This window comes from Lissotriton helveticus, chromosome 5_1, assembly GCF_964261635.1.
Source record: "Lissotriton helveticus chromosome 5_1, aLisHel1.1, whole genome shotgun sequence".
NCBI lineage: Eukaryota > Metazoa > Chordata > Amphibia > Caudata > Salamandridae > Lissotriton > Lissotriton helveticus.
Genome location: NC_136065.1, coordinates 1,990,138,840 through 1,990,165,306, shown reverse-complemented (window position 1 = coordinate 1,990,165,306; position 26,467 = coordinate 1,990,138,840). Strand labels below are relative to the sequence as shown.

General features: G+C 47.6%; 1 protein-coding gene across 2 annotated transcripts in view; it reads left to right on the top strand.

Moving 5' to 3' along the window:
* Positions 1-869: 869 nt before the first annotated feature.
* The window catches only part of LOC144756137 (butyrophilin subfamily 3 member A3-like), a 387,539-nt gene continuing 361,941 nt past the window's right edge, over positions 870-26,467 (top strand). For both annotated transcript variants that reach the window (XM_078645702.1, XM_078645701.1), the window contains exon 1: positions 870-1,163. In XM_078645702.1, coding sequence (XP_078501828.1) covers positions 1,028-1,163 — 136 coding nt within the window. In that variant the 5' untranslated portion in view covers positions 870-1,027. The remainder of the gene's footprint in view (positions 1,164-26,467) is intronic.

Sequence of the window (26,467 nt, the reverse complement as noted above, 5' to 3'; positions counted from 1 at the left end):
CGTGGAACCAGCACGGCAAGGTATTTCTTTTATTATTTTGTTTTTAGCGTGCTGGCTGCCATTGCTCATAATTACACTAAATTTATGAAAATTACAGAAATAAACAATCTGAAACCTCAACAGCTATGCAGGGGGGTGAGGGGGGCGGACTTCCCTGAGATTTTATTTATTTATGCGTTTTTATATAGCGCGGACTTTACCCGAAGGTGTCAGAGCGCTTCACAATAGGAACAGAACTGATACATGAGAACATTACAAGTGAGCAAAATACAAAAGCAAACGTTACATTAAATGAAGCAAAAATGACAATCGTGAGCCAACAAAATACAAGAGGTAGCAAACGGTGCATTACAAAAGTGATAATCGTGAGCCAACAAAATACAAGAGGTAGCAAACGGTGCATGACAGGAGGAAAAAGTGACGTGTGCAGGTTACAAAAGCGTACAAAGTCAACATAGAGGTATAATACTGCAATATATGGAGGACACACAAGCACAAGAACAAACGTTACGTAGGCACTGGTGGCACTTGTGCAGGTATCGGCAGGTATCAGCTGCCACCCAAACCCGCATCCTGTGCAGTTTTTTTAGATCAGTGCGGGCTGTGGAGCAGGCGCACCATTTACTTGTAAATTAGGCTTTTGTTGTGTTTACACCCCTTCTTACAGCCACTCTGTCTATGGTTGGAAGAATTAGACCCCCGCCTGTTGTGGAGTACGGCGCACCAGCTAAAGAAGTGTGTGTCCAGGAAGGTGAAGCAACAGTTCGCGCGCGCGAAGATTCTCGAACGGGGGCGGGTATGAAGGAGGAGGCCTTTTATCCGAGTGGGCGTTGCACACCTGATTTGCTCCGCCCTTTTGCTGTCACCCGTCTCCGACACTGAGTGCATGGCTTTCCAGAGTACATGTCGTCTTTCCTGCACTTTTTAATTAGAATGCGTGTTTTCAGTCTGAATATTTTTGTTGGTATATCCTTTTTTCCACTCCGGAAGTAGCTCTGCGCTTACACGGCCTTGTTCTCGCTCCTCGATGAACTTTTTCGCAGGGAAGTCCCTAGTTTTGTGGGCGTGGCCAAGGGTCCTGTCACAGGAGAGCAGCTCTGGCGGTTCATTCGTTCCGGGCAGGAGACAGAGGCGGCGGCTGAAGAGGGTTCTGAAGAGTACAGGTGAGCCGCGGTGCCCCGCAGATTGTCTCTTAACTCGTTTGTTCTCGGTGCAAATATGGTCCATTGAATGGCAAATACTCGTTACGGGGACCCCGCTCACCCGTAGCTCCTTCCCTTGTACGGTGCGCTCACAGATTTTGGAAATTATTTTTTTCCATCTTCGTGAGTTAATAACAGAACTTCGGTTTATTTATCTATCAATCTATCATTGTTTTGCGGTTTTATATAGAGCCGAGGAGACCCATGAAGAATGATGTAACGCTTTGTACAAAGGAGCGACAATCGTAGTGACGCTACCCGTTTTTTTTTATTATTCATTGCCTCTCCCTCTGGAACATTTTATTTTTCCCTTTCCAAAGTGCAGGGCCACATATTCCTCAAAGCAAAAAACTCCAAATTACTGGACACCTGCCAATAGACCCCATTCTGGAAGGAGTCTCCCAATTTTCGAAGCGAAAAACTGCTTTCTTTTGGCAGTCTTCTGCCTGAAATTGCCTTTGTTTCCATATAAGTCAATGGGGGAAATACATTCCACCGACTATTATATTTTTTAATTCTCCTGTTTACCTTTTCTAAAATGTTGGCATCTATGTACCAGACACATCTGACATAGTTCTGCTGTAAGGGACCCCCAGCCTTGTTTTCTTGCCAGTGTCCTACCTTGTGACTCCCAGGGGTCAAGACGCCCCAGTTAACAGCAGTTGCCTGGATGCCCCATGTGGTTGTAGTTTTTTAGGCAAAGGTACCGCAAAGCGAGATGACACATGCAGATGACAGGTTTAGCTAGGAAAGTGAGCTACTGATTTCAAACCAGAGATCATTTTATTATGCACAGTTTATACATTGTAATCCTTCTAAAATAGCACAGCAAGCTATGAAGGACATGTTACACCTACACCTTGTAACCCTCACTGTCATATGTAACACACCATGTACATTGTTTTACACATCTATAGGATTTATTGTCAATGTATAATGTGTACGTGTGATGTAAAGCTCTCTGAAACCCTGCATTGGGATGAGAGGTGCTATAAAAGAAATAAAACAAAATAGAGGTATTTAAATTATTGTGTATATACAGGAACAGACCAACACATCTGACATTCCTACAGTGCATGCATATCTCTTATATACAGGCATTGAACAATGTAAAAAGCAAGCCTCTATTAAGTATTTGTGAAGTGATAACAAGCTGTGTGACTTTCTTTCCTCTGCCTTGTATTTAGGTGGGAGACTCAGATAGCTCCCAGTCAGGATAGTTAAACAAAAGGAGGCCTGATGCCTCCCTCCCCATTAAATTTGTTCTTTGCTATGGGCTTAGTTGGAGTCTGAAATATAAAATCCCTCTTGCTGCCTGCACGGTGCTGCTGGAAACGAAAGCGCACAAGGTGCAGGTGCTGCTGAATGTGTCCCGGTGTCTGAAAATTACACTGGGACACGTCAGCATATTTCAGTGGGGCCCACGTGTTGCAGGGTGGGCGGCGTTTACCATGTGAAAATAGTGGGTGAATGCTGTGTACCCTCATGTACCCCTGACTTGTGACCTGCTCTTAATTGTCTGGTGTATCAGTCCACTTGGCTCAATGAAATTAACTGGAACTACAGTCCCCAGGATGCATTGCATTGTCGTATGAAGCCTGAGGACTGGGTGAAATGGTTTCTTGACAGACTGAAGTAATGTGGCAAATCTAGTTATTGGGTGCAGTGTTGTACTTGTTTTAGTTGAAGCACACAAATACTACAATTTCCAGAACATTAATTTCTTAAATGAAGGCCCAACATAGTTATCAGGCTGTGTCAACATGGAACAGTATCACAACCCTGTGCCTTGGCAATGGACCCATAATAACTGAATCAACCCAAGTCACCCTTACAGGACTTTTGAAGGCAGTGGCTACTATATTCGCTGCTAGTTTTCCGACAAGTCCAGTCGAGCGCTACTGTGGACAAACTAAAATCCCCTACACTCAGGTAATATTGGGACTTTTGTAACTATTTTGTAAAGGCCCAAAGCTACAGGCACCGTAATAAGGGTCTTTGTGTGCAAGGCTACTACAAGTCACACTGTCAATTCTGTTACTTGCCCACATCTTATAGATGCCTCGTTGCTTATTAACCCCATGTTATGCGTGATTCTTTCAACCAGTCCGGTTGCATTCTGGGACTTGTAGTTTTGGAAATAAGATGGGTGCAGAATCTCAGTAATTTAAAGTTGTTAATAAAGTTGCAACTAGCTGAAAATGTCACACAAGAAACTGGCAATAGTCAGCGGTTTCTTCTGTAATAATAATAATAAAGTAAAAAATCCCCTCTCGTGTGCAGCCAATCTCATATGATCACTTCCATCCAGGTCAATAAAGCAATTGGTTTCTGGACTTCTATGTGGTAGCTTTAGGAAGCTGGCTCTTTATATGATGTATTACAAATCTGATATACCATGTAAAGATTCCAGGGGTTCCCTTATGAGTGGACAGGGGCTTGCTATGCAATCCCAAAGTGCTCTGATAGGGGGTAGTGTGGTCAGGCAGCCTTAAGCTTAACACAGAGGAGTGCAAGACATTTGCAAATACACACAATCATCAATAAATGACAACATGACTCAAGAAGGAGATCCACACTGATTTATAAAAATACCAAGTATATTTATATATGTTTAGGCATCGGAGAAAAATTGTTCAGGTAAGTACATTTTTAAATATAAATTCTCACCAGTTCAAAAAGTGGACACAGTGCAATTTTTGAGCTCTGCAATGTTATCCTATGGAAGGAAGAAAAAGTTCTGCAAACAGGAGTACAGCGACTTACAGGACCAATCTCCAGGAGTTAAGGAGAGTGGCGGACAAGGTCCAAGGCAGCACAAACAGTACACCACCAGGTGGCACGATGGCAGCCGGGTGCAGGGTGCAAAACAGTGTTGGGAGCCCGGTGGGCTTCTATGGAGATCGATCACTGTCAACAGAGGCTCCAGCGGGAAGACCAGTCTGGTTAAATCAACAAGTGGGGTCTAGTCTTTCGATGCTAGGGTATTTAGGGACACATGGGGTCCTTTTTCAGCCCGACCCAGGATCGACAGATGCAGGTGTGGCTTTAGTTGTCGGGTTTTCCTACAGGGAGCACTCGCGGTACAGGGGGCCTACATGCAGAGGCTGCAGGTGATGTTGGAGGGTCCACGAGGGGCAAAACTCTGGTGGACTCTGGAGGGACCTTGTTGACACAGTTGATCCACTTCAACTCCCGCCGGGGGCGATAGGTATAGTGGTTACCTAAGGTGTTGTGTTTAGGAGGCCTCAATCTTTGCTTAGGAGTTTCTGCAGGGTGCAGGAGAACAGGTCCGTTCTTCAGGGGAGGTCTTGGGTCTTTAGTGAAGGAAGGCAGTTCTCCAAGGGTTCTGGAGTCAACAGCTGCAGGACAAGTCAACTTTGGTGCAGTTTTGGATGAGGGATGTAGACAGGCCGGCGGGGCTGTTACCAAGTCAGCTGCTTTTACTTTCCTCTTGTGCTCTTGCAGCTCTTCAATGTCCTCTCTCTTCAAAGGTCATCAGGATCTGCTTCTCTGGTGCGAGGGACACTAAATACTCAATTTAGGGGTGTAAGGGGAGTCTAGGGTAGTAGCCAATGGGCTACTGACCCTGGGGACATTACACCTCCTATATGACTACTTCCAATGGGAAGTAGACATAACCCTGTCCCAGAATTCCTAAGTATACCATCACAAAGATGGCTACTTCTGAAAAATTGGGTCCACCTCAGTTTAGCCCACCTTCGGGGTAGTACTAACCTGACTGCCTATTTTCCCACCTGTCCAGGTGCCAAAGGGGTCTGCACAAAGGGGGTCAGCTTCATTTTCTGTGAGGGGAACCAGATTTGCATTCCCAAGGCAGCTGCTCTTTGAAGCTTGCCACCCTAGTAAGGCTACTCAGCAGGTCATCCTGTGGGAGGGGGTGTTACAACCTCTTCCCAGTCAGGCTTATGTTCTGAGTCTCCTGAGAGCAAACGGCTCTCACCCTAAGAGGTCAAAACGGCGTCTTGAGTGGTAGGGTGGCAAAGACCAGCCAGGGTGCACACCAGAGGCTGGTAGGTTTTCAGGGTGCATGTATCAATACATCCACCACTGAATTCAGTGTGGGTTTATCAGAGATGTTTGATACCAAACATCCCTGTCTTCAGTGAAGCCATCATGTAGCTGGAGAACTCGTTTACACCTGTGTCCAGCACATGTCTTAAAATGGATTCCTGGCCCTTATACTGGTAGTAATAGGACTGACCAGTATAGGGGAACATCTGCTCATGCAGGTATGCCCTCACATGTAGCATGAAGCATCCTGCCTTAGGGCTTTTAGGCTTGCTGTGGGGGTGACTTGCAAATACTACATGCAGTCGTACGGAAAATGTCACACAGGGCTGTGTGACATGTTGTGTTTTCACTTTTGCCTGCACAAAGACATACAGTTTGCGATGGCAGCACTGTATGTGCCTGGTGAGGGGTCCCTTGCAGTGGCAAAATTCATGCTGCAGCCCTCAGGGACATTCTTTATTACCTCAGGCCCTAGGTACCACTTACTAGGGATCTACAGAGGGTGCTAAAGATGTTGCCAATTGTACAGTTTTGCTCTGGCACTGGGGACCTGGTTAGCAGGGATCCAGTGCACTTCCAGTTGAAATCACATCATGTACCAGGCAAAAAGTGGGCATGACCATGTAAAAAAAGAGGGAGTTTCCTACAGTAGCCTAATGCATTCTGGGTGTTATAGCCTTGTTTTGCTTCCACTGAACTATTCAGAGTAACACATCGAAAATCAGTGATATGTAGATGAAAAGTACAGGGGTAGAACAGTGCGCTTAATGATGCACAGTAAGGTCACTCTGCACAAACCCCACCCATACCAGAAGTGCAGGCATGACTGCATCTTAAAGATCTGCACACATGCTCCCAGTGAGAGGCAGGTTTCTGTGCTGTTCTGATTGAGCAGAACTAGTACCTTAGGGGTATCTTGTCTATTTGTTTCTTCTGCACACAGATGGTTCCATCACAAAGAAAGCTTGAGATTTGTGCATCTAAACTCCCCAGCCTCTTCCTGGTTTGAACGCAGTTTCAAAAGTCACCCTGCAAGGTCACCAACTCCTAGCTCTGCAAGAACACCATCCACTAACAGCCAGTACACAAGAACACAGTGTGAGTAGGATTCAAAGGGTGGAATTTGCTGGGTTTGATAGAAGGACCGATGAGGCAGGACCATCACGCAATGTAAGACCAAGGGAGTTGCCAGAAAGTTAAAATAGCCCCACTTGAGACATACTTCTTATCACATCAAGCATACAAAGCGAGCATGCCAGCACTCCTTACATGAACATGTTTCACCCGTTCATCATCTGTCCATCGACCTATCATTCATTCACCTTTGCATCTATTTGTCAGTACTATCCATTCTTCACTTTTCCATCCACCCAGGAATTCTCCATCCAAATGGATCTTTATACATCCAGTCATCAATATATTCATGGATCTGTCCTTATGCCCATCCATCAATTTATACTTCTCCATCTGCAAATCTTCATTCACTCTTTCACCTGTTGATCCTTTCGCTTTTACATTCAGCTTTTCACCTTTCCAGCTATTCATCCTTTCGCCCTTTAGTCCTACCATTCACCTTTTTTCCTTTCATTTTTCATTCCTTCCCATTGCCCTTTCTTCCTCCTTATATTCTTTCTTTCCACTTTATCTCTACCCACCTTCTTCTCTTCTCAATATTTTGTTTTCTTATTTTTTTCTCTTGTGCTCATTTTTCATTTCTTTTAATTTGTTCTCTTTCTCTGTTTCTTTCACCATGCATGCCAGCCCACAGGCCACCACTCTCTTTAATCCCCATCAGTGTAATTTATTCGCTTTTTTGTCTGCAGACATTAGACCATTTAACACCTCAGTGGGGACCAGTACACCAGCCAATTGGGCGCAGAGGGAGCCTCTGCATAGAATGGGGGTTCTCCATGCCACTGTGTAAGAAAACTACTCCCTTTAGCCTGTGAAATGTCCCTGTACTGGCTTAGCCACACTTTTAGACTCACCCACTCTTAGGCGCACCCACTCTTAGGCGCACCCACTCTTAAGCGCACCCACTCTTAAGCGCACCCACTCTTAAGCGCTCACACTCTTAAACGCTCACACTCTTAGGCGAGCACACTCTTAAGCACGCACACACTTAGGCACGCACACTCTTAGGCATGCACACTCTTAGGCATGCACACTCTTAGGCACGCACACTCTTAGGCACGCACACTCTTAGGCACGCACACTCTTAGGCACGCACACTCTTAGGCATGCACACTCTTAGGCATGCACACTCTTAGGCGCGCACATTTTTAGGCACACACACTCTTAGGCACGCACACTCTTGGGCACAAACTCTCTGGAACACTCAGGTAAACACTCTTAGGTGAATACTCTTAAGCACACACACTCTTAGGCACGCACACTCTTAGGCACGCACACTCTTAGGCACGCACACTCTTAGGCACGCACACTCTTAGGCATGAACACTCTTAGGCGCGCACATTTTTAGGCACACACACTCTTAGGCACGCACACTCTTGGGCACAAACTCTTTGGAACACTCAGGCAAACACTCTTAGGTGAATACTCTTAGGCACGCACACTCTTAGGCACGCACACTCTTAGGCAAGCAGACTCTTAGGCACGCACACTCTTAGGCACGCACATTTTTAGTCACGCACATTTATCAGCAATCCCCTGTGAAGCTCTATTATTACTGATCACACCTAATAACTCATCCTTCCCTAAGCACTGGTAAGCATTTTGCAGGAAGCAGAAGAAAAGAAACAGGAATAGATGTTGCAGGCTCCGCCTTTATGAGGGTGTAGGTAGGACTTCTGGGTTACTTATGAGGGAGTAGTGTCGCTTAAGAATGTTGGTAAAATGTGTTAGTCTGGTACAGAAGTTCTGTGCGGGAGCAGAGTCCTCCTGAGTGAACAGCTGCATATCCAGGGTCACTGGAATTATGTGATTCTGAGGTCAGAGAGTTTCCCGCATAATAATGGCTGTATCTCGTTTGCCAAATAATCTTCTAGTTGTCAAAAGTATAACGGTAACAGATCAAAAGTCACTCTAATATACAACACCACACATGGTACTGCGTAGTGACAGACCCTTTGCAAGATTAATAGATCGCCTTTTAGTTTCTAGTTGCTGTATTCAGATTTTAAACTAGTATTGAAACTTTGGACCAGTTGGGCTTAATTATTATTAAAGTGACAAAAGAGTGAAATAATTGTTGCTGAGTTTGCCACATTAAGGCGTATGATTTGCCCTTTCTTTGCTGCATAATACAGTCAGTTCAACCACATAATTTGGCCCTCCTTTTGCTCGCTGTAGGCTTTCGGTGTTGCAGTTTGGGGAAAGTGGGGGTCAGGGGTCAGTTTTCCCTGTGGTTGGAATCCACATTCTTCACTCTCGTGTGCAGAATGCTCGCATGTCAAGGAACTTAGACTAGGTCACCAGGAAACACGGGTCATAGTCCTTTGATTTCATGTCACAAGTCTTTGCTTTCAGAAGGGTTACTCCAATTGGTTCAACCGAATGTAATGAAGATTCTGAATCCCAGAATGCACTGCTCTAATAATCAAAGCCCAGGGATGGAAACAATGTGTCCAGATAACATAAAATCGTCTGGGTGTGTGTTCAGGTGCTCCTTGGCCTGAAAGGGTTCTGAGGAAGAGCAAAGGTGAGATGCATACGTGGGATGTTTCCCTTGGATTTTGATTTGTCCAGGCTCCTGGCGAATACCCGAACTTTTAGGTCTGGCCTAATGTTTTAAAAATAATATGAGTTAGCAAATATGTATACACACTGGGGCGTTCGGTCAGTCTTTGTCATTCATTGGTTTGTTCAAGTGTCATTCAGATTTTGCGTTCATGCACCATACAGCACGTGGCAGTGGGTTAGCCCACTACAGCTATTTGGCTCACTATACTATGAGTCATCGCATTCTGCTTGTGGCCAAGTGCCTAAAACATAGTCAGCCCCAGCGCTGGTGTTGTATTTTATCTTTTATAAAAATACTTTATTGGTTTTTTGGGTTTCGCCTGCCGAAAGGCTGCGCTCTGCGCAGCTTTTCAGCGCAGGTGAAATCCTTTGTTGACAATAAGGACTTCTGGAACGTCCCCCGGCTCTCATTGGCTAGCTCCATAAATGGAGGCTAGCCATTGAGTGCCGGATCTGTCCGTCAAGGCCGGACCAGATTCGGGGGCGTTCCTGAGATTTTTTCCCTGGGCGGAGTTACGTTTTTTCCCGTTCCCTCCCCTTTCACTGATGCGCTGTCCATTCCCGCCCCCTCCGTGTGCCTTTCCGCCCTACCCTCGCTTTCCTGTGCACGTTTCCCGCCGTCCGTGTCCTCTCCCGCCCCCTCCCGCCGTCCGTGTCCTCTCCCGCCCCCTCCCGCCGTCCGTGTCCTCTCCCGCCCCCTCCCGCCGTCCGTGTCCTCTCCCGCCCCCTCCCGCCGTCCGTGTCCTCTCCCGCCCCCCTCCCGCCGTCCGTGTCCTCTCCCGCCCCCTCCCGCCGTCCGTGTCCTCTCCCGCCCCCCTCCCGCCGTCCATGTCCTCTCCCGCCCCCCTCCCGCCGCCCGTGTCCTCTCCCGCCCCCTGTTTCCTCGTAGGTGCTTCTCAGAAGGTGCTCGGGTCCAATTCCTCCACCCCAGGCACTTTGTTGATTCTGCGCCCATGGACCGTGCTGTGCTGTGGTCTGTCTGGTTAAGCGGATGGAGGCGGAGGAGGAAGGCTCCCAGTGAAGCTACTTCCGCCCATGCCGTGCCAGCTCCTGTGGTCCAGACTCCATCATGCGAAGAGCAGTGCTGCTGCCATCCTAAGCCCTGAACCAACCAGGGTCAGATGCTCAAGTCCGCTCCCTGCCGCTCGAGGACCTGCGCTCACCCTAGGACGGGGCATCTACGCCCGTAACGACTTCCGCTCCGCTCGTGCCAGCTGCTGTGGTCCTCCCTGCCAGGTGAGGAGCTGCTGCCACCCTTGTACAGGACACCCTAACACCTGCCCCTCCCTGGGTCAGGTCCTCTGCTCCTTTCCCGACCGCTGTAAGAGCTGCGCTCACCCTAGGTGGTCAGGGCATAGAACCCCTACAGCTACCCCGTCAGCTCGAGCTCCGTACCCCGGGTAGATCTGCTGCCTTGTTCTGGCACGAGCCGCGACCCTTGTACATAACCCAGTCCCGGCACCGGGTCAGCTCCTCTTTGCACCCTTCAGAGCGCTGTCCCCTCCTTCCAGCTGGACATCCATCCCCTGGTGCCCCGGGCAGCTCCTGGGGTGCTGTCACCACACAGGGCGCAGCCGCCTCCTCCGCTCAGAGGGTACTGTCCACAGGGCCTGCTCCTCCCCCGGCAACCCAGCCCTCCTCAGTGCTCACCGGTCTCCAGCTCTGCGGATTACAAACTCCGACAAAAAGATGCTTTTCTGAGGTCAGAACTCCATTTATATTAATGGGATTGAATCCTTTCTGTTCTTTTATGGCAGATAGTGGCTTATTTCAGCGGAACGGCATGGTAAATCATTCTGTAATGTCTTCGCCATTTTGCCACTTTCTGGTGTCTGTAGCAGTGAGCAGTGCCACAGAGACGCACACCACAGAGACGGGGGTGACCTTATAGAGCAGGAGTCTTACGAGACCAGGTGTCACCTGAGAGAAGTCAGCCAGGGAGGACGGAGGTTGCCATGACTTTCTGGGTCACGATCTCTATGGCACAGGCAAAGAGAGTCGTGGCATGTACGCTCCCTGTGCCCACAGGGTGGTGGCATGTACGTCCCTGTGCCCACAGGGTGGCCTTATATTCCAGGAGCTACCTGAGGGCACAGTTCCAATGCTTTTTTAATGTGTGACGTCACCTGCCGCCTGCCCCCTCCCAACATGGTAAACATTACAGCTCTCCAGTTCTTTCGTTAGTACTGTGTGAAGATGTTGCCATTGCATTTTTCTGCCTCAGACATTGTTGCGGTTTTTCTCGGAAGCCCCCTAAATGTGCCTCCTCGTGATTCGCTATCATGCACACAATTACTAATGTCTCCCCATGCGCATCGAGCTCGTGCGTCACGGCGCTTCCCCTGAGTGAACGTTTGACGCATTGCTGAAAGTGTTATAATAAACAAGGCCTGATGACGGGGTTGCGTGGTGCGTGGGATGACCCCAGGCCCGTCTGCCCGCGGGTTTTACATGGGCCGTGTGTGAGGAGCCCGGGCACCTATCCTCCTGTCCCTTAACAGGATTGGTGTGGTAGGGCAGGGTGTGACGAGTGTGTGAGGGAGGGGCGGACACACCTGTCTCATTCCTACACTTCACCGATGAGGCCCATCAGAGGATACCTGCGTGGAGGGGACCTGGCTTTGCAGTTCGGCCTGGACTTTGCATACAACGGGTCCCTGTCTGGAGGGGCACACTGGGCACACATGACCGACTGAGAAAGAGATGAGAGCTTGGGCACGTGCCGCTGGATGACACTTTTGCGTGAATGACAGTGAATCCCACCCTTGGCCAATGGCCTCTGTGATTGGGCGGCGGTTGCTGCCCCCTGTCCAGGGAGCAGCAGCGCGTGCATTGAATAATTGAATGAAGTGTTGATTTAGGAGGGCAGAGGACGGGACGCCCTTGGCACGGCCGCTATCCCCGGAGGCTGCAGGGTTGCGGGCGTTGTGCTGGCAGGAGTGTTACCTACACAGGCTATGCTGAGCTGTGGTGAGAGAAGGGGCGTTAGATCGCTACTGAGGCCTTTTCACCAGTCTTGGGGTTTGCAGAGGAAGGGCACGTAAAGGTATAATGCCATCACTGCTGCGATGAGGGAGTGGTCATTGCGCGCTGGGGCTCTCCCGAAGCCTGCTGGATGAGAGGGCAACGTCGGAGCGCGAAGGCCTAGTACCTTTCTGTGCACACATTGGTGCTGCTGCCCCCACAAGGAGGGGGGAGGAGAGGGCCGGTGGTCGTGGTAAAGGCGTTGCACCTCGTGTCTGCGGAGGAGGTCCACCTATTGGGTTTCGCCTGCCCCCTTAATAGCCATTCGGTAAGTGGCCGTTGGACTACTTAATATAATAAAGATCACATGGCCTAATTCCAGGCATTTTAACAATTCTGAATGTGTTTGTTTTTCTTCACTTCCTCCATGAGAGTAGGCACTGGAGCCGCATTGCCTATTCTGCTGAGCTGTGTTTTAACTCCGTGGAGTTTGGCGAAGAAAAGTGATTTCTGCCTGTTAATATAAAGGATCTTAATTCAGGATTGACCAGATGAATTTATACAGCTGCCTAAGTCTGTAATTGCAGTGCAGAGTGCAAAGTGAGTGTGCAGAGTAGTGAGTGCAGAGTGAGTGAGCAGAGTAGTGAGTGCTGAGTGCTGAGTGTGAGTGCTGAGTGTGAGTGCTGAGTGTGAGTGCAGAGTGCTAGGGAGTGCAGAGTGCTAGGGAGTGCAGAGTGCTAGGGAGTGCAGAGTGCTAGGGAGTGCAGAGTGCTAGGGAGTGCAGAGTGCTAGGGAGTGCAGAGTGCTAGGGAGTGCAGAGTGCTAGGGAGCGCAAGGGAGTGCAGAGCGCAAGGGAGTGCAGAGCGCTAGGGAGCGCAGAGCGCTAGGGAGCGCAGAGTGCTAGGGAGTACAAGGGAGTGCCGAGTGCTAGGGAGTGCCGAGTGCTAGGGAGTGCCGAGTGCTAGGGAGTGCAGAGTGCTAGGGAGTGCTAGGGAGTGCAGAGTGCTAGGGAGTGCAGAGTGCTAGGGAGTGAGAGGGAGTACAAGGGAGTGCAGAGTGCTAGTGAGTGCGGAGTGCAGAGTGCTAGGGAGTGCTAGGGAGTGCAGAGTGCTAGGGAGTGCAGAGTGCTAGGGAGTGCAGAGTGCTAGGGAGTGCAGGGTGCTAGGGAGTACAAGGGAGTGCAGGGTGCTAGGGAGTGCAGGGTGCTAGGGAGTGCAGGGTGCTAGGGAGTGCAGGGTGCTAGGGAGTGCAGGGTGCTAGGGAGTGCAAGGGAGTGCAGAGTGCTAGGGAGTGCAGAGTACAGAGTGCTAGGGAGTACAAGGGAGTGCAGAGTGCTAGGGAGTGCAGAGTGCTAGGGAGTGCAGAGTGACTAGGGAGGGCTAGGGAGTGCAGAGTGACTAGGGAGGGCTAGGGAGTGCAGAGTGACTAGGGAGTGCTAGGGAGTGCTAGGGAGTGCAGAGTGACTGCAGAGATTAAGCTAATAGCAAAGTAAATGACAATGCCATTTATTTATCTGTTTTCAAAAGCAAAACATAAATACAAATTTTGTCATTTTCAATGCCAATAGGTCTAACTTTTCCAAAGGCGAAACCATTGCATTGTAAATGCTTGTTTTTCTTTGCCAACATCATGCTCCAGGAGCCACATTGGTGTTGTATTTTTAATTTATTTTTGCAATGTCTCTTGTTTCACATTCTTTTGGACTTCACATTGAGACACCAGCGTTTTTACTTTTTGTAATTAATTTTACTCTTTTCATGCGTATTGAATGTTTGTGATAAAAAAACATTTGAGTGCTTGCCAAAGACTGATGAATTGACTTTGCCAAAGCTTGTCTTTCCAGTTCTCCTTTAGCCTAGTGGCCCAACGTAAGCCCGCTGCGTTCTTGAGTTTGAGTTTAATGCATCCATTGCGGTTGGATAGTTTGATCCCACACATGCTAAGTCCTTGTAGTTAAAAAAACTACGATTGGCCAAAGGTGTCAAACATGACATGAGATCACTTGGCACCGAAATATTTTCACGCGGTCTGTTCTTTTAAAGGAATCATGTCGCCAAGATAAAGGACAGCATTGGATGGGGTGGGTCGCCTGGTTTTCAGCTAGGCGTTTGCTTTGATGTGTGACTAATGCTTAAGCTTTGGCACAACTTTTCACCTTATTTCTGAAACTGTAGCCTTCTTAATATTGGCAATATGTATTCCTAGTCAACAGATACCAGAAAAAACAATGTGCTATTTTGGTTCTGCTATTTTAAAGATGCTTGTAAATTAAATGAATAACAGGCATATAAATAATGCACATTAATAAAACAAGGTTTCCTGCCTAAGTAATATGTTTCATTATTACCTAACTCAAAACTCAATGATCCTCCTTTATCGATTTTGAGAGAATGAAAGGTTGCGTCATAACACAAGGCATGTGCTCCAGTGGCAGCTTGCATCCTCGGAGAGTGATGAGGCGGGCGAATGGTAATAACAACATTGGGCAAATGGTAATAATAGCGTTGGCATTACCGCTGGATGTCCATGTCGACGACAATAACAACCATCATCACCAGCAATGCCACTGACAATGTAAAGGTATGTCTTCTCCTCTGATCGACACACAAAGGGTCAGGGGTCACACCCCTGCTGAGGGAAGCCCTGGGGCTGCCCCTGGCTCCAGACACATACATATGTGGGGAGAAGGGGGAGAGGTGTGGCGCCGCGGCCAGGGTGACTGACTTCGGAATCTGGGGATCACGGTTCGATCCCCAGGGCCGGCGCAGATTAGCCCAGCACCATGTGACTCTGGGCAATAGCTTGAGCAAGATTAAGATCTTGCCGACGGCCCCCAGCGCCTAGAGACCCTCACGGGTGATGGTTCGCGCTTTACAAATGTGGATTATTATTTATTATTATTATTATGTGCCCCTCTGGCCCACTTGAGCCTGGTGTTACAGCTCTCTCCGCCTCTGCATCGGTTCACCTGCCTCTTTAATCAGCCCCAATATCCACGTCCTGCTTTTACAAAAGCAATATCAATTTCCCCGGAATGCGGGTCATTATTCCTGGGCTCACGGTCCGCTGGCACCTTCACAGCTGGTGTCAGATTTGTGTGTGTTTTTCCATGCGAAGCTTTCACTGACCCACCCCCACCCCCACCCCGCCAACCGCTCGGACGACGGGCCTACCGCCATACCAGGCTCTGCGCTGCCCGTGGCCCCTGCAACAAACACTGCACACACCCCGGAGTATCACCCTAAGCGCACTACTGCTTGTGACACCCACCAACGTCCAGGCTTGTCACCACAAGTCCAGCACTACCAGTGACACCCAGCCAGGGCCTGTCACCCCTAAGCCCAGCATCGCCTGACCCTCCAGCCTGAGCCTGACTCCCAAGGGTCATCGCTGTCTGTGACCCCCCCAGTCAGGCCTCTTACCCCAATCCCACCACAGCCTGTAACTCCCACCCCCACCCCCACTGGTGCATACACTATCCCACGCTAAATGTGTGGCGTAAAAAATAAATAAAAATCCAATTACCTCTCATGACACATTCTCCTCCTCTCTTCACGTGCTCCTCGCTGCAGTCCGTGTTCAGGCAGGTCCCAGCCAACTTCCTTAACCAATGTGTGTATATATATATATATATATATTGCAGAAACTTATATAGCGCGCAGCTACCCAAAGCGATCTCACGGCGCAGGACAGAGGCAGCAGATGGGAGTCGCAGCGGGAAGTTAAAACCCCATGTAAACAGAATCTCGCATGGCTGCTAAAAAAGCCATGTCTTCAGAATCTTACGAAAGGTATTCAGGGTGCTTCTCTCATGCTGTTCACCAACATAAGAGCAGCACCAGGATTGGAGGGAGCGGTCTCTTGGCACTCCCGAGGGCACTGGAGGCCTGGGCTTGTTCTGAGAGGATTCTAAGTGCGCATGTCTGGCTGGCCGTCGCGAAACGGCTAGCCAAAGGGACATGCGCACTTTGAACTGAAGTGCACAGAGGCTGCCCACCCTCCTCCCTGCTGCTGTCACTCAGCAGGCCCCGGACCATCCTGACACTCTGTTCGCGACATTTGGATACAAAATAAAATGGTAATAAATTAGCTTTATTACCATTTTATTTTTCATCTCTTGGGGGCATTTTGGTTGGTCCTCTTTCTTTTACTGAGTTCAACAAAGGCTATGCTTAAAAAACCAGTCAGTGCTGTAAGATCTTGGACTTGTTTGTACTGTTAACACTTGATAGCATTACACACGTAAATAGTATCGTCTGCTTGACCTTCCCAGTCACTGCCCCAACCATTAAGTACTCTGAAAACAATGTAACAAATGGGTGTTAAATGAAGAAAGGGACAAGTAACTGTGTGGGAAATCAACTTACACAGCACAACTCTGACTGCTTGAGAAGTTTCACGTCTTGCCTGTTTCAAGGTTTCCAACTTAAACATTATATCACTGTAGAAACAATACAGGCGCTCACCAACAGTCTTCACCATATGAAAATGCGAATCACAGTGCAACAAAATTGTTATACCAAGTATGATGTGTCTTTCATTGAAATGGAGTCAATGGCAGCGTAATACTGTGTGTTTATCCCTGAGCAAGTAATGCTGGTATCTAGTAACAATGCAAATAGAGGTAGGAAATTCAATCTGTATACCAGCATGAGCAGAAACATGTCTTTATTTTTTGGTTTGTGTGGGTTCTTTTTTAGGTTTCACCTGCACGTGAAACCTATGTCTTAAAATGGGCTCTTATCAGTTCCCGGAGCCTTATTATTGTGTTCATTCTCTTTTGAGTGTAACTTTTTTATCTTCTTTACTTCCCCTGGCTGCACGCATTTACGATATTTCTACTTAAGCTGTTCACACTGTTTAAGCCCCATTCACTGTCAAGATAAGATCTCTTCCTATGTAAAAGGCAGACAGTTTCTAACAGTATTTGGTAATGCTGGCTTTTTATTACTTAGTTGTGTGAAGCACATGATTTAGCCTTAGAACGTTTGTGGTATTTCCTATTCATGTCACAGTACCTTTCTTTGCACTTTGTAGGTATTATCGGATTGACTTTTTAAATTTTATTTAGCCATTATGATCAAATTCTAAATGTTGTAATAAGCATTACACTTTAAAAATAAAGTTAATATAGAAGAGCTATGCTATATTTTACTACTAAACAGGCAGTCACAAGTGCAGCTACCTTGTCAGACCTTCTCTAAACACATAATATTGCTATTTTTGACTACTAAACAGGCAGAAACAATTGCATTTAACTTGCAGTTAAAAGGGACTCGATTTGAATGGTGCAGCAGGTGCAGTGGCACAGGGGCTAAATTTTACTACTGAACAAGGCTGTCACGAGTGCAGTTATCTTTCAGACAATACGGTTATGATTAAAATGGTGAAGGAGGTGCAGTAGCACCAGGACAAAAAGCTCCAGGCAAACCCACTAAACATCTAATATTGCTATATTTTACTACTAAACAGGCAGTCACAATTGCTGTTACCTTGCAGTTGAAAGGGGCTTGATGTAAATGGTGCAGCAGGTACAGTGGCACCAACCCCAAAAGTTGTCATAACTCCACTAAACACCAAGGGCAGATTTACAATAAGTGGCGCATCCCTGCATATCAGTAGAGATGCGCCACTTATTGTGCGCCATGCCTCCGCCACCATTGATGTGCCGCATTTACAATGCTGCGCACCAATGGGCAAAAACGGCATAGATGCGTGACGCATCTGTGCCGTAAAGCATCGCATTGCTGGAGTTGCGTCGCAAGCGTGACGCAGCTCCAGCAAGGCTCTGGGGGGGCCATATCTTGTTAATGCTGCGTCAATCCTTACGCCTGCTTCAAGCAGGCGCAGGATTTTGACGCAGCATGGGCCCCAAAGTGACTGAGTGAAATCTTGTAGATTTCACTCAGCCACTTTTGGGAGGCGTTCCTGCGCCGGAACGCCCCCCCCTGTGCCAGAACGCCTCCTTCTGGCGCAGGGCTTTACAGCGTGACGCATCTCCCAGATGCGTCACGTTGTAAGTACCCCGCACCATGGCGCATCTTTTGCGCCGCCGCTGCGTCACAAGTGACGCAACGGCGGCACAAAAGAGGCGCAAGGGGCTTGTAAATCTGCCCCCAAATATTGCTATATTTAACAACTAAACAGGCAGTCATATGTGCAGTTATCTAGCAAGTACTAGGTTCATGAGTACAATAGTGCAGCAGGTGCAGCGGCACCAGGAACAAAAGCTCCAGGCATCTCACTAAACACCTAATATTGTTTTTTTTCCCTAAACAGGTTACCACAAATGCAGTTACCTTGCAGACAACTGGGATCATGATTTGAATGGTGGAGCACGTGCAGTAGCACCAGCCTGAAAATTTGTCAGAACTCCTCCAAATACATAATATTGCTATATTTGACTACTAAACAGGCTGTCACAATTGCAGTTACCTTGCAGTTAAAAGATACTTGATTTGAATGGTGCAACATGTGTAGTGGCACTGGGACCAAAAGCTCTAGGGACCCCACTAAACCCAGATTATTGCTAAATTTCACTACTAAACAAGACAGTCCCAAGTGCAGTTATCTAGCAGGCAATAGGGTAATGAATTGAATGATGAATCAGTTGTTAAAACTCCTCTAAACACCCAATTTTGCTAGATTTTGCTACTATACAGGCAGGCACAATTGCAGTTATCGTGCAGTTTATTTGAATGGTGCAGCAGGTGCAGTGGCATGAGGGTCAAAACCTTTAGGGACCCCACTAAACGCATAGTATTGCTTATTTTTACTAATAAACAGAGAGTCACAAGTTCAGTTAGCAAGCAGTCACTAGGGCAATGATTTCAATGGTGCAGGGGCAGTGGCACCGAGTCCAAATGTTTTGTCAGAACTCCTCTAAACACCAAATATTGTTATATTTTCACAAGTGAAGTTACCTTGCAGGCACTAGGGTCATGATTTCAATGCTGCAGCAGTTCCAGGGACACCAGGGCCCAAAGCTCTAGCAACCCCTCTCAGCACCAGATATTGTGATATTTTACTACCAAACAGGCAGTCACAAGTGCAGTTACCTTACAGGCAATAGGGTCATGATATGAATTGTGCAGCAGGTGCAGTTGCATAGGGCCAATAAGTTGTCATAACTCCTCTAAACACATAGTTTTGCTATTACATCAATTAATTCTATTATTTCCCTCTTTCATTTAATTTTTCAACATTTCGCTATTACTTACCCGCACTATACCACTAGTAACAGCATTATATATTGCCTTTTTCTACATACCAAGTCATAACACTTTAACAGAATTTATGTAACTTATATTGTACAACTACTCAGCAAGCTACAACTTAAAACAAAATAGTTTATTATTAATCACCTATGCAAACCCTAATGCATTTACCAATGCTTATGTTTTTACTGCTGCCATCACTGTTTGAAGGAATGTAATGGCAGAGCTTATTCGTAACCTCAAATGTGGATTTTGCGTTTCTCTCTTTCTTTTTCCATGGATTTATTAGTATTAATGCTGCCATTTTACTTTAACTACTCAGTGCAACTAAGACAGTAGAGTGAAGGAACTTGAGCAGTGGGTCTGGTAGCAGAGTGGCCAAATGTAGCCTTTCTAGAGTTTGTGTTTGATCTCCTGGTCACAGGTTTAAATACCAGTATGTCTGCCAAGCTTTTATCCTTCTGAGGTTGTTAAAATGAATGCAATTATGTTGAATAACAATGAATCTATACTACTATTATAAAGGAAGAACTTTGAGGCTTTGAGGCGGGTAAACTCGGGAACCACAGCGCCAATCCACACACCCGATACATCTTTGCAATCCTCAGGGTGTGCAGATGGACATAGGCTATATAAAGTAAAAAATACGTTATATTTAAAAAAATGTACATTAAAAAAAGTAGTCCCTGAGAAGTAGCGCCGGCCGCGACCTACGTGCTCACGTCAGGAGGAGCGGCGGACATGGCGCGGGGGAGGAACGGTGACGAGCGGCCGGTGAGGAGCAGCGGACCGGGCGGACATGGCACGGGGGAGGAGCGGTGAAGAGCGGCCGGTGAGGAACAGCGGACCGGCGGGAAGAGAGGTGAGCGGTGGAGCGGTGAACTGAGGAGCGGCGGCTGAGGTAAGGTTCCGGGGGACAATGTCGGGGCAGGCGGGGGACTCAGAGCGCCTCAACACGGACAATGTTGGGGCAGGCGGGGGTCGGGGCAGGCGGGGGATGGGGACTTACAGCAAAACAGAAGGGTTGATTTTAGATCTGGCATGGACATTTATGCAGAGCGCCTCAACACTGGGCCTTTGTGATATTTTCGTTATACTGCCATAATTGTGTACTTTTCAGCATTTCACGAGGTAACGCTCCGGGGCACAATGTCGTGGCACGCGGGGGTCGGGGCTGGCGGGGGACAGGGCGGGCGGGGGCCCAAAAAGATGGACAATGTCGGGGCAGCCGGGGGTCGGGGAAGCCTGATTGCTAGAAACAGCGGACACGAGTGTGGGCAGAAGCGGCCAGGACCAACAAAACGGGAGCAAGGAAACACTGTAAGTATTTATTTTATTTTATTTATTTTTAAAATTTCTAGAGCGCGCAAATACCTTCCGGTGTCTCGGCGCTGGTGTGTACAGATTACAGGGTTGTGAGCAGATGTTACTGGTTAAAAAGCCATGTCTTGAGATGTTTTCGAAAGGAAAACAGCGAGGTATGTTCCTTGATTTGAGAAGGAATCTGATTCCACAGCTTAGATGCAGCCACTATAAATCGTCTGTCTCCCCAAGTTACCTTTTTTGTTGGGGGGATTTGGAGCTGTTGGGCTGTGGATGATCGCAGAGTTCGACTGGGTTTGTAAATTTTAAAGGCGCTTTTAAAGAAGTCGGGACCGTTATTGTTCAAAGCCTTGTAGGTAATACACATGGCCTTGAACTTTATCCTGCTTCTTATGGGAAGCCAATGAAGCTCTCTAATTATAGGAGAGATAGAGGCGTATTTTGGTATCCCCAAGAGGACCCTTGCAGCAGCATTTTGAACAAGCTGTAGCTTATTCACCACTTGTTCCTGTGCGTTAAGCAATAGGCCATTGCAGTAGTCCACCTTGGATAATACCAGGGAGGACATCAGAGTTTTGCCAGCAGTGGGAGGAAGAAACGGGAGCAGTTTCTTCACCATTCTCAAGGTGAAAAAAGAGGCCGAGACCACGGCGTTAGCATGACCAAGGAACGTCAGCTTACTGTCGAAAAGCACGCCCAGGTTTTTCACCTTGGCAACTGGCAGTGGAGGCGTACCCAGTTCCGAAGGCCACCAGACCGGGGACCAAGACGGAGTTAGTTCGCCAAAAACCAGTACCTCCGTCTTGTCGGAGTTCAGCTTTAAACAGTTCCGGTTCATCCATGTACTGATCGCATTCATGCCTGCCTGAAAGTTGGCTGCCACAGCTTCTCCGTTTTTATGTATCTCCAGGATCAGCTGTGTGTCATCGGCGTACGATGTAAGCCCTATGCCGAATGACTTTATTACCCTCGCCAAGTCCGACACACAAATGTTGAAAAGTGTCGGACTTAGCGAGGAGCCCTGGGGGACACCGCAAGGAAGAGAGAAGTCGGGGGAGCTAAAGTTTCCCATCTTCACGGATTGTATCCTGTTGGCCAGGAAGGATGCAAGCGTTGCTCTGGCCCTGCCCTGGATGCCGAGGGCAGCGACACGGTCGATCAGAATAGAATGATCGACCGCGTCGAAGGCGGCGGATAGATCCAGTAGTATTAAAATAGCAGTGCCACCCCTGTCCATGATAGTCCTGACCTCCTCAGCCGCTTTAATCAAGGCCATCTCCGTCCCATGGCCCTTCCGGAATCCGAACTGTGTGTTATCCAGCAGGTCATTCTGGTCAATAAAGGTCGACAGCTGTTGATTCATCGCCTTTTCGATAATTTTTGAAGGGTAGGGGAGGGAGGCAATTGGACGGTAGTTTTTGGGCTCTAAAGGATTTAGTGCGGGTTTTTTCAAGAGAGGTGTTACAGTTGACTTTTTCCAAATTACGGGAAATATACCTGTCTGAAATATGGCTCTACAGATGTTGGTGAGTACTGGGGCTATTAGGTCAGGGACTGATTTAATGATACGTGGGGGGCAGGGGTCCAAAGGGGATCCTGACTTTACCGTATTTATGAGCTCTATCATGGATGCCGGTGGTATGAAGGCCTCTAGGGTTGGTTTTGATGAGCAACGGGGAGTCTCCAGAGGGACTGTATTTATAGTTGATGTTGTGGTGAATTCGTTGAAGATATCATTGACCTTGGCCTGAAAGAAGTCTGCCACCTTGTTGCAAAATGATTGAGATGGTTCAACAGAGGGTGGGGCAGGAGGATTGGCTAGGTCTTTTACCACCTGATACAGCTGCTTGTTTGAATTTAGAGCGTTTGCTATTTGTGTGCTGTAGAAGGCGCATTTCTCCGCAGTGATCATCTTTCTGTAACTAATCAATGCGTTCTTATATGTCTCTTTGTCGAGGTCGGCATAGTTCCTACGCCAGCGCCGCTCCAAGTTTCTGCAGCGTTGCCTCTCGAGCCGTAATGACTCCGAGAACCAAGCCGCCGAAGGTTTGGTGCGGTTAGGCTTCGTTTTTTTTAGAGGGGCTAGGCGATCTAGTGCCTTAAGGAGCCAGCATTGATAGTTTAGAGAGGCTTCGTGAGGATCGGACCTATCTTCGGGTATCGAGGATTCCAAGATGTTATGTAGAGTAGTAACGTCAATATTTTTCCAGTCGCGACACGAGATCGGCGGACAGGTACTAGAGGAGGTATTTTTGTGAGGTTTAACTAAGATCGTGAATTTGACAGCTAGGTGATCTGTCCAGGTGAGAGGGAGCACTGTGGGAACAGTAATGTAGGTATTGTTAGTAAATAAGGCATCTAAAGTGTGCCCTGCTTGGTGGGTGGCTGAACTGACCTGCTGTTCTAAGCCAGCGGCCAAAAGGTCGGAAATCAGCGTGTGCGATTCCTTGTCTTTCTCATTCTCCAAATGGAAGTTAAAATCTCCCAAAATAGTGTAGTCTTGATTGGCAGCTATTGGTTCTAGTAGCGGGTTGAGTGATTTTAGGAAGAGTGTGCGTGAAGTGGGTGGTCGGTAAAGGAGGACTCCTTTAAAGGTTTGTGTAGGAGAAAGAGAGATGGAAAAGGCGAGGGCTTCTGCACAGTTATAATCGAGTGGTTCGGTTTTTATGGGGAGTTTAGTTCGATGTATGATGGCTAGCCCCCCCCCCTCTTTTCCCTGACGATCTATCTAATCTTATTGCTTGATAACCGGCTGGAGTGGCGATGTTGAAGTCTGGGCCAGATGCAGGGTCTGCCCAGGTCTCGGTGATAAACATGATGTCGGTATTTTGACTGGTTATCAGATCTGCAACGTCGTTCCTATGTTTTATGAGAGATCGTGCATTTATCAAAATGCAGTTTATATAGGTAGTGCTATCATCTCCTGGGCGTACAACCGCGGGGTGCTGGGAGATGGATGGTATGATTGTGAAGTCGCAATTTGGGCAGATGGAGTGTGGAAAGTTGTACAATGAACAAAAGTCGAAATGGGGGCAATCCCTGTCCTGTGTATTGTTTCCTATAGTCAGGAGCTGAGACCTGGAGTAAATGGGTACCTTAGAAGTTTGTTGGGCAGAGGGGGTGGCACACAGCGCGGACCCAGCGCGGACTGGCGCAGACTGGCACCCCTTTCGCGCGGCTTCGGCGCGGAGACGGCGCTCCTGCTGCGCTCTACCGCTGCGCTGCCGGCCGGCCATTTTAAATCCTGAGCCCCGCCCCTAGCTGAGACACTAGCTCCCTTGTGATTGGCGAGCCAGCGCTGAGGCGCGATGGAGCTGACCCTGCCCTCCACGCAAACGGCACAGAGCCGCGATGGAACGGGGCTAAGGGTGGGCACAATAATACAACACAAGGTGAGTTCTGCTGCTCCTGGCCGCTTTGCTGCGCCTCTCCTGCTGCGATGCTGCCCCCAGCCCCCTTCTGCCCCGGGCAACGCCGGGGCGGGCTGCTAGTATCTGATATTCAGGTTAATATGTAGTGCAGCTCTGCCCTTGACTTTTTGTGTGATTTTTAAAATACTGCTAGCAAAGGCAATAGGTCTGGCTTACAAATGCAAACACAGTCATGCGCAACTTCTATTTATTGTTAACCATCTCAATTTTACTAATTCTATCAACATTGGAAGGATGAAAATCTGAGTGAAAATGTGAGTGAAGCCACTTGGTTTCATTTACACAAAAAGCATTCCAAGATGGTTGCCTTTAAGCCCAGATGCATTCACATGAAGGGGCAGCCCTCTTGAAAGGCACTTGAAATGCTTTATAGTCCTTTACTGCTTCCAAGAAGGTCGGTGCTTTGCTTCACAATGCGCCTGCCATCTTGGAGCAATAAAAGTAGATTAAACAATAGCAAATTAGAAAGGATGAGGAAAGCCATTAGCTTTGATGCCAACACCAAACCTACTGGCTTTGTCAATGTGTGTTTAGAGAGTTCTCTTGCACGCTGTATTTATAAAAGACATGTAGGTTTGTTGTCTGTACATATGTGAATATTAGGTATGTCTTTTTATGTGTGATTTTTGGCACTTAATAAGTATTAAGGCTACCCAAAAGAACAGATTTTACCAAAAGATTACATTGTGAAGCAATTGTTAGAATAAATTATAATATATTGAAAACCTATGCATGCAAGATGTGAGGTGTCTTGTTATTTATAAAGTGGAATAAATGCCCCAAGTTAACATCAGGAAAGAATGGTCATCTACTTTGCGCAGTACTTACTTTGGAAAAGAATAAGTGCTGGTGCGCAAGGCTCTGCTCGTGACTCCGCGGCTGGTGATATTAAATGTTGGCGCGCTGAATACCAAGGCTGTGTATAAGGGTTTAATCCCTTCCCCTTTATGTTTTTTTCTCTCTTGGTCAATGTCTGATGAGGTAAAATAGGTTCAGGTCCCCTAAAATGACTGCTGTTGGGTCCTGCCTGCAAGCATAGGCTCAAATTAAGCATTGATTATGCACAGGCCAAGATAGAGGGAATTGTAAATAGAGGAAGTGACAAAAGAGATGGAACATTACCACCCCCTCGACCCCCCTCGCCCCCACCTCCCCTGCCCGGCCCCCACTAAGCCTTTCTAAAAAAAGTCAGGGGATCGATATCAGAAAGAACAGCCAAAATGAAGGGATGGCTTAGACTTAAATGGAATCTTCTAAGCAGCTTGTGGCCTGTTTTTGAGGCTTTGAGGGCCAAGCTGAGCACAATGTAACAGTTCCTTCTTGGATCTAGAAATCAGTGGAGCTCACTCGGAGAACCTATCAAATTTCTTGAAATTCAATGCTGCCTTATTCTGAATGTGTTAAAACTTGTAAATAGCTGACTAAGAAAGATTCAAATTAGCAAGCATTGGCATAGGTCTATCTAATGATTCTAGCATTCACAGTAAAAGCTTTCAAGTGGCACAGAATAAAAGGGCGGCTATTATTGAAGATCCGCAATTGGAGGTAACAGAATGACACACCTGCAACCCCAGGATGAGGGAGGTGGAAAAGCAAATTGTTGTAATTATGTCATTCATTACAGCTAAAGGGGTAGTCTCTGTCAGTGCTTAATTTGTAAAAGAATAGGTGCCGGTGCTCAAAACTCAGCACAGATTCCTGAGGCTGGTGCAATTAAATGTCGGCGCGCCAAATTCCAAGGCTGGTGGTCTTTAATACACCTCATGTCTTTTTAATTCACTATCAGCCACTCTCTGCCCCTTTATCTCATTCTTGAACTCCCCTGCTTTCTCTGTTTGTGAATGTTTTCCTGTCTTTCTCTTCCTCCGTCATCTTTCTCTTCCTTAGTCTTTCAAAGCTGTGTTTTTTCCCCGTCTTGTGGTCGGTAAATATCTGATAGGAAAAAATAAGCGCAGCTACCCACTAATAAGGGCTGGTAGTCCCCACCAGGAGCCACGGCTCAAATTAAATACTGCCCTTGCACCCTCGGCCGTGGTGCCACAGTACCTGTGGCACCAATTAAACACACATGATTTACAATTTTTATTCCTCAGTGAAGTAAGTGACGATAACTATCGTTGGCTAGTGTTTTATCCCATAGATTGAGCAGGGAAAGGCCACCAGTGGTCAGAGTATTTTAAAAGTGTCCAAGGGGTCCCAGCTACAAGTGACTGCTAAGTGTTGCATCTGCCTTTGTGTACTCTACGCAGTAGCCTAACAGGAACGCCTTCCTGCCCCCGCCCTAGGTCCCGGTTAAGTAGTAAAAAGCAGCTATTTAATTGTGATCAGGGGGCCTCATACTCCTGGGTCCTGGTGCCAATACACCTGCTGCACCATTGCAAGTTACCACCCTGACTCTACTACATTTTGTGCTCGTTCTTGTTGTCTCCTGCTCCAGCTGCACCAGCTGTGAGGCGGTAATAAATAGGAATGTGATTGCACTCTCTCGTGGCGACCGATGAGAAGCACTAACCAAGGGCTGCAGATATTACATGTCCAAAACCTGGAAAAGCAATTGGGAAACAAGACTGCAATGATCCCTAAACCAACTGGT